Consider the following 12,803-nt stretch of genomic DNA (forward strand, 5'->3'; position numbering starts at 1 on the left):
CATTATCTCTATCTGCTTAATAAATCCAGCACTGAAAATTTCTTGATGACAATCTTTTGTATGTCTGAGGATTATTTCCTGTAACTCAAATACGTATGTGATCTCACCTGTGCCAGAGATTCAGTTGTTGTGTTTTCATTAACAAGATCTTCAGCAATGAATATAGGAATGTTTTCTTTATTTTCACTCTGCAAGTTCTCCTTGTTCTCTCCATGAGCTCCTTCAGTGTCCTGCAGCACGAAAGGATAAGGGTATTGTTGTTTAATTTCCATCTCATATTTCGTATAGAATTAAATTAACAAAACACAGAAATAATTTATGCCCAACCAGCAATGTTCTCACCTGACATGCCTGCATGAGACTCATGTCAAAATGTCCACCAAAACGGAAAACAACTTCCTCATAAGTCTTTAACAGCTGAGCCTTCATGAGTGAGCAGAGTTGGGCACACATGTGGGATGTTCGGATTTCTTCTGTTACACCACTCAGAGTCTCAGATGATACCTGAAAAGACAGAAGAGTATGTCGAGTTACTTGTTATTGATAACCTGATGATTCATTTTAACAACCTTTCAACTATTTGGTTGCCCATATTATTCAGCCGGCCAAGATCATGGCTAAATCTTACAAGATTTAGTTATATATACACGGGGAGAATACTGTGGGGGAATTAATCTATATGGCATTCAGAGATAAGAATACTGTAGGCGACAAGACACATAAACAAACATACAGACAAACTTATGCATACCTACACTACAACTGATATTTTGTCATATAGCAACAATATTTAGAGTTGGAACAATATATCACAAACATTCTTTTATTGATGATGGTCTTCTGAAGCCCTACTGAAAGATAGATGAAGATGTGAAAATGATGGGCAGCCAAATATTTACCAAAGTCTGCCTATGTCATTCTGTCCAGTGTGGGAGGAATACAGTATACTCTCTCTATACTGAATCCCTTCTCAGATTCCAGTAGAATCTCTCTATTCCAAATGAATCTGCCATACAGTATACTGAACCCCTCCTCAAAAATTCAAATATAATATAATTTTCTAATGTGTCTTTGAAAATATAATACAAACACTATAAAATAAGAAAAATGAGTAGGAGGAAGTTAATTCAGTGTGGGAGAGGCAGATTGCTGGCTGGACCGCTTTAAAACGACAGTAGCTATGTAATTTCACCATAATTCTCATCTTATTTATGTTAATTTACTTCCGGGTTAATAAAATAATAATGTAAATTAATCAGTTTCCCCCCAAAAAACTATCCCACACTCAACCCCAGATGAATTAATATGTCCTATTAAATTCCTGATGCCTTATTTACATATATGAACAGCTGACCATCCAGCCATTGAGTCAGGGAGGCTGTTTATGTAATACAGAACTACATATTTGTACAATGTGTGTTACTGTACTTTCTGAGGTATTATGTATGATATTTAGTGTTTATTGAAGTCTTGAGTAACCAAACCTTATCTTATTATAAAAAGATTCTGAAAAAGTACTGACTCTATCCAAGCTAAAAATAACAAACTTTTTCACATACTATACCAAACAAAGTTCAGCATGGAGAGAGTTTTTTGGAATCATTTTATACCGAAAAACTCCCTATACCGAACTGGCTGCTCAACAATTATTTTGGTAGAGAAAAGTAATACAGTAAGTCAAGAAAACATCAGCAGAAGCTTATTGTAGTTACAGTACCTCTAATATTATTTTTTTCCAAGTTAACGTACCTTCAGATCATTACAACTCTTGGAGTCCTTTAAACGTGAGTCGGAATATGTCTTATCATGAAGGGTCATATCAGTCTCACTCATCCTCTTGTGGCGCAGTTCCCCTCCCCTACTACGCCCTCCATCAAGCAGCTTGTCTGACTTACTGGCTTTACTGAAAAATGGAATCATAAAAACATAAATACTGAGACATATCAATGGGGATATTTAAAGTAATTTATATATGTACATCTCAAGTACCTATCATGTCTTTTCTTTGTATTGCATCCCAAGTTCATAATTCGTTCCCATACAGTCATGTCTACTCTTATGATTCCTCTGTATGTTTTCATTTTATATTTCTTTAACACATTTCTCTCCTTAAATCATTTCTCAATCCATCCCTTATTTTCCTCACATCACCATAATGTACTGCTGGATGTATTCTACTCATATTGTCTCAACATTTTCTTCAAACAAAATTGTGATATGATTTATTTGTGAGACCATGATTTATGATGGACAATGATCTGTTAACATAAAACAGACACTTATTCTTTATATTTTTTGGTAATTCTTTAATACCATACAAGCATTTACAATTTATCATCACAAAGATTTTTATTGATTAACAACCTTCTTCTCTGAATTTAATTTCTACCTTGTCTCCTTCTTTTAGTTTTAGCTGTATGTTCATATCACAAAAGCATAATATACACTGTTACCCAACCTGTTCCCTTTTACAACTGCTCAGGAGTTCAATATTTTGTGCTATCTTCATGTGCCAACCCTCCCTCATGCTTCACGCTTAGGTGCCAATACCAGCAACCCTTTCTCGACTCATAAAATTCACATTTGACATTATTCAATATCTTTTATATGTTTGTACACTATTCCAAGCACTTTTACCCACTGCAATCCTATCAAACTTACATCACTTATATTTAACAGCCTGCAAACTCCTCTTTCCTTCCATTTTTCTATGACCACAAAAGCTGACACCCAGAGCACATTATATTTAGCTACTGCCTACCAACTCAGTTCACAGTTGAAAACATCAATAACTCTTACACTTACTAAACTATTTTTACCAACAAACTGTGACATGTAATTAGACAAACATATTCTGAAAGACACATAGCCTTTGAAATTCTTTTAAATTAATTTCTGAACATTCTAACTACTACAGTAGTCAACAATCCGAAGTATAATATAAAGGTGAACTATTATTTCTGCCCAGTGCTAGTTGATGTATGAATGCAGCCATTATGTCTCCTATTTACCATAATTAATTCTTCTTTTTCATCACATTATCAACCTGCCTATAACATAGGATACAAAAAAAAAAAAAAAAATCCAAACCTGTTATATTCAATTTGCAAAAATCAGATTTATATTTAAAAAAATAATTAATATCGATAAATTGATACAAACCACTGAGACAAGCTGAGGTTTGCCAAATTTTCTGACAATGTTGCAGAGCTGCTTAGTATAGCATTTTTGGAGGACAAGATGTCACTGTCTGCATTGCAACAGCCCCCACATTCTTTGCTATTCTTGATATCCTTATTGCTTGGATTACCTTTATTAGATTTTGCTATATCAAGTTTCAAAGCATCAGATTTTCCAGCATCAGGTTTACTTTCTTCTCCACAGTTCACTGGTGAATTGAGTGGACCAGCTTCAGTGTCTGAAGTTGAAAAGAGGCGGTTGATCTGTTCTGTCATACGCTGGGTGGTAGATGCTCGACCGCGTTCACGAACTTTCTCTATGAGGCCCTGAAAATTACTTTCATGGAAGAAACTAGTTCCCATCAGCTTGTCCATGTATCTAGAAAGAGAGGTCAAACTAAAATAGTGTACATACATATGGTGGATTGATAAAATATTGCAAGCAAAGGAAGAGAATTTGTGTATTGTTCCATTTCTTTGCATTTTTAATACAGTATTGTTATTTTCATTACAAAACTCTTATGTATCACCAAAGCTGCCTATCTATTCTGTTCCTACCTTCAACTGTATTATCTCACGTACTGCATTTCACTCCTCTTACCACAAGCACATCCATGTAATCAAACTTTCATCAGGGTTGACAAAAACCACTTTTTTGTTTTTGTTTTAATGCTATTATGTTGGTTTTCATAAGTTTTAAGCAATTTTAGCCCTTTAAATAACTTTTTAATATGCTATTAATCATAAACATTACATATAGGATGATTTAGCAATCATCTATACTCTTTTCCGTCTAAAAAAATCACCGTGAAAGGCCCAATATTTGTCAAACACAAGCTTTGATCAGTCACCCGGACTCATCCTACTTGTTTAAAGACAAAAACTAAGTTTAAGTTCATCTTAATGCATGGAAAACTATTCTACTTTTACAGCTGAAAGTTTAAAGAATTCATTAAAGTATAGCTGGAGAGAGAGAGAGAGAGATGGGCAGTGACAACTTGGCTCCCCTGGACCAGTATTATACGTGATCTGAACAAATTAGAGTCAGCGTCTTAAGAGCCCAACCATTAACAGGTCTGGCTTAACAATAAATGGCCACACAGCTCTACTAAAAAGCAAAGTTGAACCATCTTGACAGATACACACACTTATGGATACAAACTAATTTTGATTACACAAACACACAAAAACAAGCATACATACACACTCTCTTCATCCTGCTTCCCTGACCAGTAGTTACCTTCAATTTTGTTTCTTTGTCAGTTGCAGTTTTAAGTTATACAACCCATGCAAATGTGGAAAATGATGATGATGGTGAACAGTGTGGTGCTATAATTGCACAGTATTAACATAACAATAATAATAACAGTAATTGATATTTAGTCTATATGACCAAGAATAGCTAAAGAGAGATATCAAATGTTTATTTCCAGTAGGGTCCTTATGTCAACAGCAAATGATGTCCCCAGTTGCTTTGCGTTGCTTAACTTCACTGGTCAGACGAGAAGCAGTCATACTTAATCAACTAGAAAGAAGTCATCAACCACCTACAGAAATTGGACTCTAGTGTCACCTCACCTGCACTCTTTATAACAATCCAAAAGTTGCTTCATGACAGCAGTTGTTTGGAGGGCTGGGTTCTGAGTGAAAATTTCTTCAAGTCTACTCATGGCTATCCGTGCCTTTTCAATGTTGGCCACCAACCTTGTCTTAAGCAATCCCTCACTTTCACTCTCACTTTCTCTGTTAAAAAATCTGAATTAGTATTAGTGTAGCAATTTAATTATTAAAATATGATGATAAATGAGTATAAAGAAACTGTGGGTTTGTAAAATGCCAACATATCAAAATATTTACAGGTTGATCATCCTTTATCCAAAAAATGAGGCTGGTTGCATTTAAATTTTTATAAATTTTTGGGTTTTCAGATATACTGTATAGCCCTAATTCAACTTATTACAGCTGTTGTTTTATTGCATTATTTGTAATAGTTGTGAGTTTAATATACTGCATAGGGGGTCCCAATGAATTGCGGGGGTTACATACAGGTTCAAGTAAGAGCCCATTGTATCTTCACGCTACATAGCATCGTGGTGAAAATGCATGGTTTTCTCCCATCCCAGTTTCCTCACAACTGGATTTTATATGTTAAACCTGTACAGTACTGACATACACACACAGCTTTTCACTTTTCTAAATTAATGATGTAAAGTTTATAGAGTATCTTTATCTTTTTATACAAGATACTGCATATATGTCTTTATGCTCACATACAGTAGGCATTTGGATAAAGGATGCTTGACCTGTAACAGATCTTATTCCTAATAAAACTACATACATTTAATACATATCCAAGTATTATCTATTGCCTAACTGTTGATGCTTATTGCACATTATGTCTAAATGAAATCTTGCAATGGATAATGAAATAATTTAATATTTTTCATTAGAAGGCTTCACAAAGATTCATTCAAATGTAGTTGACAAAAAGTACAGTATGGCTTCCTTTAGCTAACTGTATACATAGTATACATTCATCCTGGTGAGACACCTTCATTTATGAAATGCAAATGGATGTAGCAAGAGGTACAGTATTGGCTAACCAGCTGGCTATGAAGTAAGGTCAAGGATAAAGGCAAGATATGTTGACTAATCTGCTACTTAGGTAGGACTCACAGCCATCATTATAGCTCTGGTAGTGTTTCACTTTGAGCTTAACTCCTGAACAAGTATCTCAGTAGGCTACAGGAATAACCAATACACCACTGGATACCTTACAACAGTCTAAGTGTAACAGCACAAAGAGTAGCACAAACAGCGATTGCATTCTTCTCTTAGATAATACTTGTCACTTAACTATTATGCCCCATGATAAAGGAGGTGCTCTGGTCAATGAGTGATCACCAACCTGTGATCTCAATGTCTGAAGGCTGTAAATAATGGATGTTATAAAGGGCAGCAACACTTACTCTGCAATAACTGAATGTTCACTTTCAGTCTCCCAGGATTCATCTGAGGCCGTGTCATCCCATAATTCACCCTCATCCGAATCATATTCACCAACCTTGTAAAGATCTTGAGGGTAACACACCGACTTCCGTCCATCCACCCACCATACACTCACCTGTATTGGGATCTTACAGTTAGGCGGTGGACCACCACATAAATTACAATGACAATTCACACATATCACACATTTCAGTATTCAATTTAACTGATAGTCTAAAGCTTACATAAAATTTACCAAAGTGATAAGTTTTATAAAAAATTCAATTATGAAAAGTTTGACAAAAAGTAAACCTACTGAATCAAAAATTAAAGTTAATATAAAACTTTTAGGTAAAATTAATTCTTTGTAACACCAACACACAAAAAATCATTAAGTGTAATTTATATCCATAGCAATAAATTAATTTTAATAAAGTAAAAATACTAAAGTTAATCTGTACCTACTTCTCCTGAGGGAAAATTGTCCAGCACTTGTCCAGTGAAACAAGTTTGGTCATTTTCAAAGTTAGCTACCCGTATGACTACTGAGCCAGGGCGATAACGGAAGTCTGGGTGATCCCGCAGGTCATACACACTCATTTCTTGCTCACACAGGAACTGAGGTCTAAAATTAAAAATAAATTTTAAGATGAAAGGTATTAAACTATTCATAATACCTAGGTCACCTCTTCCACTCCACCTAATTGAAAATGAAACACTGATATTATAAGGAATGTAAGACTCTTTCAAAACACATAATGAACAACTTGTTCCACAATATCCCTAACACTGAAGGTGATGTTTGTCCCCCAACCCAAATTTCTAACTCAAACAGGAACCATAAACTCTGATAAATAGCTGAAAATGATGATTCTTAAGAGCTCGCTTAGATACTCTGAACATGAAGCTACCACCTAATATTCTACAGAAGAAAAAAAAAAAAAAAAAAACATATTAAACAATTATCTGGTTTGGCTAATCAAACAGCTTCAAATGTTTATTATCATGACACTAAATGAAATCAAAGCTTCCATAATTAATGCTCAATTTTGGAGCTATATACTGTACTAGCTTTGAAAACAAGCTTCATCCTTTTAAATGAATCATCTTCACAACATATTAAAAAGCTGCTTACCGTGGTTCACTGCCAGCAGTGTAAGTTCTAAACCATTTAACAATGGAAGTCCTTCCCCCATGATCAACCTTCTGAACAACACCATATTCGTGAGGATCAATAGAATCTTTCTGTTCCACTACAAAGTCTCCAGGAAAGAATTCTTGGTCATCTAAGTGGTGGATAGGGTAGAGCACTGTAGAAAGAATGGACTTTTCCAATGTTCCATCCTGCAAAGATAATATATACTGTATTCCCATTAAACATTATCTATTATTCAATATTGAAACACATACTCATGAACTTATATAATTACTTCTCTATTTACTGGTTCAACAACACAAACAGAACATCAGTAGACAGCTTCTATCAAGTTGGTTGACTTATTGAATGTGTCAGCAATATCTTTCTTCCTGTAATTCTCAGGAGCACATCATCCTGCTCATCAGTGTTTTACAGCCATTTTCCTCACTTGCATGAGTTAGATACAATTACCTGATGGTAATCTCCATCCTGCATGGTCTCTTGCAGCCTCCCTTGTCAGTCTTTTTAACTCTAATGTCATTCTTGACCTGCCCCTGCCCCTCATCCCCTCCACATTTAGAATTTGTGTATCTCTTGACCCAGTTAAGTCTCATCCACTCTCTCCACATGACCAAACCATCTCAACTTGCCTCTACGCAAAACTTCACCAACACTCTCAATACCCAGCTGCCCTCTTAGCTCTAAACAAGGTTTCTAGTGCACCCTTCACCTATATCCTTTTCTCCCTCCCCCTGCTGGGTCTTCCTCTTTTGCTTACCATCCACCTGTGAAGTATATGCTCTTTTACTAATCCTTCGTCCCATCCTCTCGGTACCTCCATAACACCTGTGGAGATCCTAATTCACTCTCTACCTAATGCTTCTTTTACTTCCAAGCTCCATTTTGTACATTCTATTCTCTTCATTCTATTTAATATATATAATACAGTAAACACTCATGCACATCATATCCATTGTTTCTCACTTCTTCCTTCCTCTTACGTTTAGAGTCCATGCTTCACTGTTACTGTCAGCTCAGTGTACAGTACACCATGTCCCCATCTTTGCCTCATTTATATGGTTCTCTCAGAATAGTTTTCAAAGCATCTATTTTTTCTGCTACTCAGTTCCATTCATCACAAAATACTGTATGTGCCAAGATAATCCTTCAGACAAACGTTTACTTCTCCCTGTCTCCCTTCTAAAAATAATCATTTCGTTTATTTACTTTTCCTCTCATTCACTATCAATTTTAAAAAAACACTTCCAAACTCTTTCACCGATAATTTTAACTCTTCCAAATTTCTCACTGCAGTCGAGTAAATTAATTTGCAAATAACATGACTCACCTTCCATTTATATCCCATATCATCATTCACTATCTTGTATCCCTCTCTCCTTTACTTTTACTTTCACCTCCAACTTTTACTTTCCCCTCCTTACTTTTATTTTCACCTCCTTACTTTTACTTTCAATTCCTTACTTTTACTTTCACCTCCAAATTTTCCATCCCCATACTGTAAATATTAGAACCATGGTGATATTTACACCCTCGTTGTAGATGTACTTTTACAGGGATCCAGTTTCCCTCTCCCCACTTTATGCAAGGGATAAATAAATACAGGACTAGAAATAGACCCACCCACCCACCTGCCAAACAACATCTGCCTTGGAGGTGGTCATCAGTGTTTCTACCACCAACTTGTCTCCAGGCTTGATGATGGTTCTCTCGTTTGATGACCTTCGCTTAGCCCGTTTTAGTTTACACTTCTTCATCATCCTGGTCATGAGTGCTGGACCCTTTTTGTTCCGTTTTCCTGTAGATGGAATTTATCAATCATTAACAGATCTTCTAACATCATTTTTTGTATTCTTGGTGCAAAAAATGGTAAGTCAACTTGCATCATACTTCACCTATGCATCATAAAACAATAGCAATTTGAAAAATATCTTATTGTACAGTACAGGTATCTCCCCATCTTAATCAGATAGTTAGATGTGTTGAAGACTGTAAGTTCCTCTCATATACAGTAAGAGTATGATGTGAGGAAGCCATCCATTATAAAGATGTAAATTAAAACCAAGTGCATTTCTTAAGATCAATGCAACTCTTTTATAGGTCCAAAACAATGTCAAAATTATTCAGGCACAAATGATATGATACAGGAAGGATGAGTAATTCTAAAGGTAGGGCCATTGTTATTTACATACTCTTTTAGTTAGGAGAATAAGTCATACACAAGCTAAGAAAATCAATTACATAACACTTTGGTTATTTTAAGACAAATAATGAAACTTCCCTCTATTATATCTGGTAAGCTGTACACACACTCACCTAGAGACCCTGTAGATGCCCCACTACTGATTGATGCTGTATCAGAACAGTCATCAGTATCTAAGTCAATATAACCATCACTATCAGCAGTGTCATCATCTTTGGAGTTTTCTCGAGGTACTCCTCCCTCAGCACCCCGGACTTCTTTACACACGGCCGTATTAGATTCTACAACAGGAGAGAAATTTTATAAATTATTATTCAGTACATTACTGCTATGATTATTATGATCTTCACAGCAGACAAACCCTGTAAAATCTTAACCAAACAAAGAGGTAAAGACAATTTTTCATACTACAGTACTACCTATATCATCCTGCCTGACAGCCCTAAGATACAATTATTGTACATAACTGTATTGACACTAAACAAGTGACCATATTTTGGGCGATTTTTATTTTATTGGAGAAATAAAGGATCTTTTAACCCCTAAAGTTTGCAAATCACCCCCAATAGCATACCCTTGGGTTAGGTTAAATTTTCTTCCCTTGCTTAGCCAAGTTTTGTTCTCATAAAAGCCTAATATTCTTCTGATATATTTGAGCTGTCCAAATTCTGATGAATGTGTTAGGATAAACATATACATGGGCAGAAATCCTTGAAAATTAAAGATCTGGTTAAGAAGACCTTAGAGAATGTATCACACAAGTCATTAAGTATGATAGCTACCTTCAGTTCCACTTGGTTGTGATGAAGTGACAGGGGGATCTGCAAATGAATAAAGGCAAGCAATAAGCCGATAAACAGGACAAATGCTCATGCAATATAAATTTGAGTTTAGTAATAAATTCACACTATGAATACTCATTACCATGCATTGTTTATTATTCATATACTGTACAGTACAGCACTATATTTCTACCTCAAGTAACACAACATTTTACATTTTCTATAATTATGCAACCTCAAAACACACACACACACACACTACTCTGCACTACAGGATCACACTCCTAAAAAAACACTGCGTATCCATGAAGGTGACACTCACATTGAGTGACTAAAATGGTGGATGAGATAATGACGAGTCTATCCTATCACTTACACCAAAACAACATTACTTGTCAACCTGAGTGTGTGTCCTCAAGTAAACAATAAGTTTATCCACTGACACTCAAACACTACAGTATTTATTTGACACATCTATCTACAAATAAATACACAGTACAGTATGTATACTATACTGTAAAACTAATCATGTCCAAATCTGCAATTTCCCATAATCACCACAGGGTAACTGAAATCACATTACAGTACAACATCTCCAGTCTGAATTCATAAGGAATGAGCAGTTAAAATTATTAATAGCTTTGGATTACAGATACAGTACTGATTCTTCTACTGTCCCAAACATTTCATCACTTAACAGTAAATTTTTATATTACAGTACATTATGTCCAATTTAAATGTTCCCTGTATGTAATACTGTACTGTCCACTATTTGTATATACCAAATAAAATGCAGTATTTAAAGAACACAAATTTTTAACTTATGATGAAACTGTTCAGCCTTTTCATGTAAAAGTGGCCAAGATATGCGTGTGCCTTCATCGTGACACTGCTCAACCCTTACACTGCGGCCAATGTAAAATTTCTGTGTTCTGTTTAATGGCAAGAGTACTATAACACTTCCTCTTCACTTCACTGAGTACCATCACTTAGATGCTTGTTGGTTGCCATTATAAGAACAGAATAAGAACAAAATCAAGTGAAAAGAGAAAAACATGGAACCAACCACCTGTAGTTCAAGATGGAACACACTGAATAAAAAACAAAAACACACAGCCATCTTCAGAAAGTCACATGTCATTTTGGTAGGATTGTTGAATGCAGACATATGAATCTTGGATGGTCATCCTACCTTGAAAATGGGGGGAAAAAACATTTCTGAAATATACTGTGTAACTGATGAGTCCACATCTTTTGAGAATAATTTTTTTCAATACATATAGTCAAAAGAAAATACCCAAGACAGAATAACATGCAATGAATAAACTGATATTTTTTACACTATCAAGTTGCAATTCCTATCTAGAAGACAGATGACTGGAATTGAACAACACACAAAAATGCTAAATTCTTATACATACTGTACTTTATATAGTACAATACAGCATAGCTACAGAATATTCTCTAATATTCAAAAACAACATCAGCAAAATTTCAACCTCAAGAAGATGCAGGTACAGTATACACAAACAATGCTGAAAGGATGCACAGTAATAATCTTTCGTATGTTTCACTTTTCTACAGATTACAGTAGCTGTATATGACAGTACAGTACTGTTATTAAAGATGCACTAATTATATTGCATACAATTTATTTTACACTTTTTTTTTTAAGAGCTTGGCCATGGTGTTCAGTTAAGATGCAGAAAAGGAACCTGGCACACTCTAAATCAAAATAGCTAAAATTCTTCCAATGAAAGACTGAAGTTTGAAATTCCATTTTACTGTCAATGGGAAGAAATGAATGAGCTACGAGATTTATCACCATCAAACACCCCCCCCCCCAGCCATCCCCAGGAGCTTGTACTGTTTAATGGCAGGCAACATCACCCGTGTGTTCAGTGTCATTGTTGTAAGCAGCTACTATACTAACCTGGCCATATCAGGATTCCAAACCTCTGATTAAGTGGTTTTCTTATTTGGTTAGTGGCTTGTGTATATAAACCACCCTAAGCCATTTCCAAACCAAAACCTGCTCAGGATATTTCTCTTGGCCATGAAATGTGACTTAATAATTTCAGTCCTTTATTTATGGTTCATAGGTCAACAATGAGTGATCTGATAATTTTAAACCTGCTTTGGAATGGGAGAACCTTTAAAAAAAGTTTCCACGAATGTACTATGTAGCATAAACTCCAGGCACTGGCAGGCTCTACCAACAATGTTTGATGGTGTTAGATCTTGTAGATCACACATCAAAGATCCTTTGACCTTAAAATTAAAATGAAAGTCATTGTTTCTCATCATACCTGTAGTTACTTTTACAGCATCAGCTAAAACAGACCGTACTTTTCTCTCTGAAAAGCAATTCATTAGGAAATGAAAACAACAAAATATAGAAAGCTTGAAAGAAGATAAAAAAATCAAGTCTAAAGTACTTATCGCAAAAAAATATGACAGCAATTTATAAAAAATATACAGTATATTAAAAACAA

The 12,803-nt window shown here is 35.2% G+C and overlaps 1 protein-coding gene across 6 annotated transcripts in view; it reads right to left on the bottom strand.

Annotated features, from left to right (window-relative positions):
- The window catches only part of LOC121876028 ((E3-independent) E2 ubiquitin-conjugating enzyme UBE2O-like), a 47,367-nt gene that overhangs the window by 15,720 nt on the left and 18,844 nt on the right, over positions 1 to 12,803 (bottom strand). For 4 of the 6 annotated variants that reach the window (XM_042380891.1, XM_042380895.1, XM_042380890.1 and 1 more), the window contains exons 7-18: positions 12,618 to 12,665; positions 10,309 to 10,347; positions 9,640 to 9,807; positions 8,955 to 9,121; positions 7,303 to 7,511; positions 6,633 to 6,792; positions 6,149 to 6,303; positions 4,758 to 4,922; positions 3,163 to 3,558; positions 1,750 to 1,903; positions 343 to 504; positions 108 to 230 (exon numbers count right to left, since the gene is read on the bottom strand). In XM_042380891.1, the coding sequence (XP_042236825.1) occupies positions 108 to 230; positions 343 to 504; positions 1,750 to 1,903; positions 3,163 to 3,558; positions 4,758 to 4,922; positions 6,149 to 6,303; positions 6,633 to 6,792; positions 7,303 to 7,511; positions 8,955 to 9,121; positions 9,640 to 9,807; positions 10,309 to 10,347; positions 12,618 to 12,665 (1,946 nt within the window). The remainder of the gene's footprint in view (positions 1 to 107; positions 231 to 342; positions 505 to 1,749; positions 1,904 to 3,162; positions 3,559 to 4,757; positions 4,923 to 6,148; positions 6,304 to 6,632; positions 6,793 to 7,302; positions 7,512 to 8,954; positions 9,122 to 9,639; positions 9,808 to 10,308; positions 10,348 to 12,617; positions 12,666 to 12,803) is intronic. The other 2 variants (XM_042380894.1, XM_042380892.1) reach the window with 2 other exon arrangements.

The sequence above is a fragment of the Homarus americanus genome, unplaced genomic scaffold (genome assembly GCF_018991925.1).
Source record: "Homarus americanus isolate GMGI-L3 unplaced genomic scaffold, GMGI_Hamer_2.0 scaffold40047, whole genome shotgun sequence".
Classification (NCBI taxonomy): Eukaryota; Metazoa; Arthropoda; class Malacostraca; order Decapoda; family Nephropidae; genus Homarus; species Homarus americanus.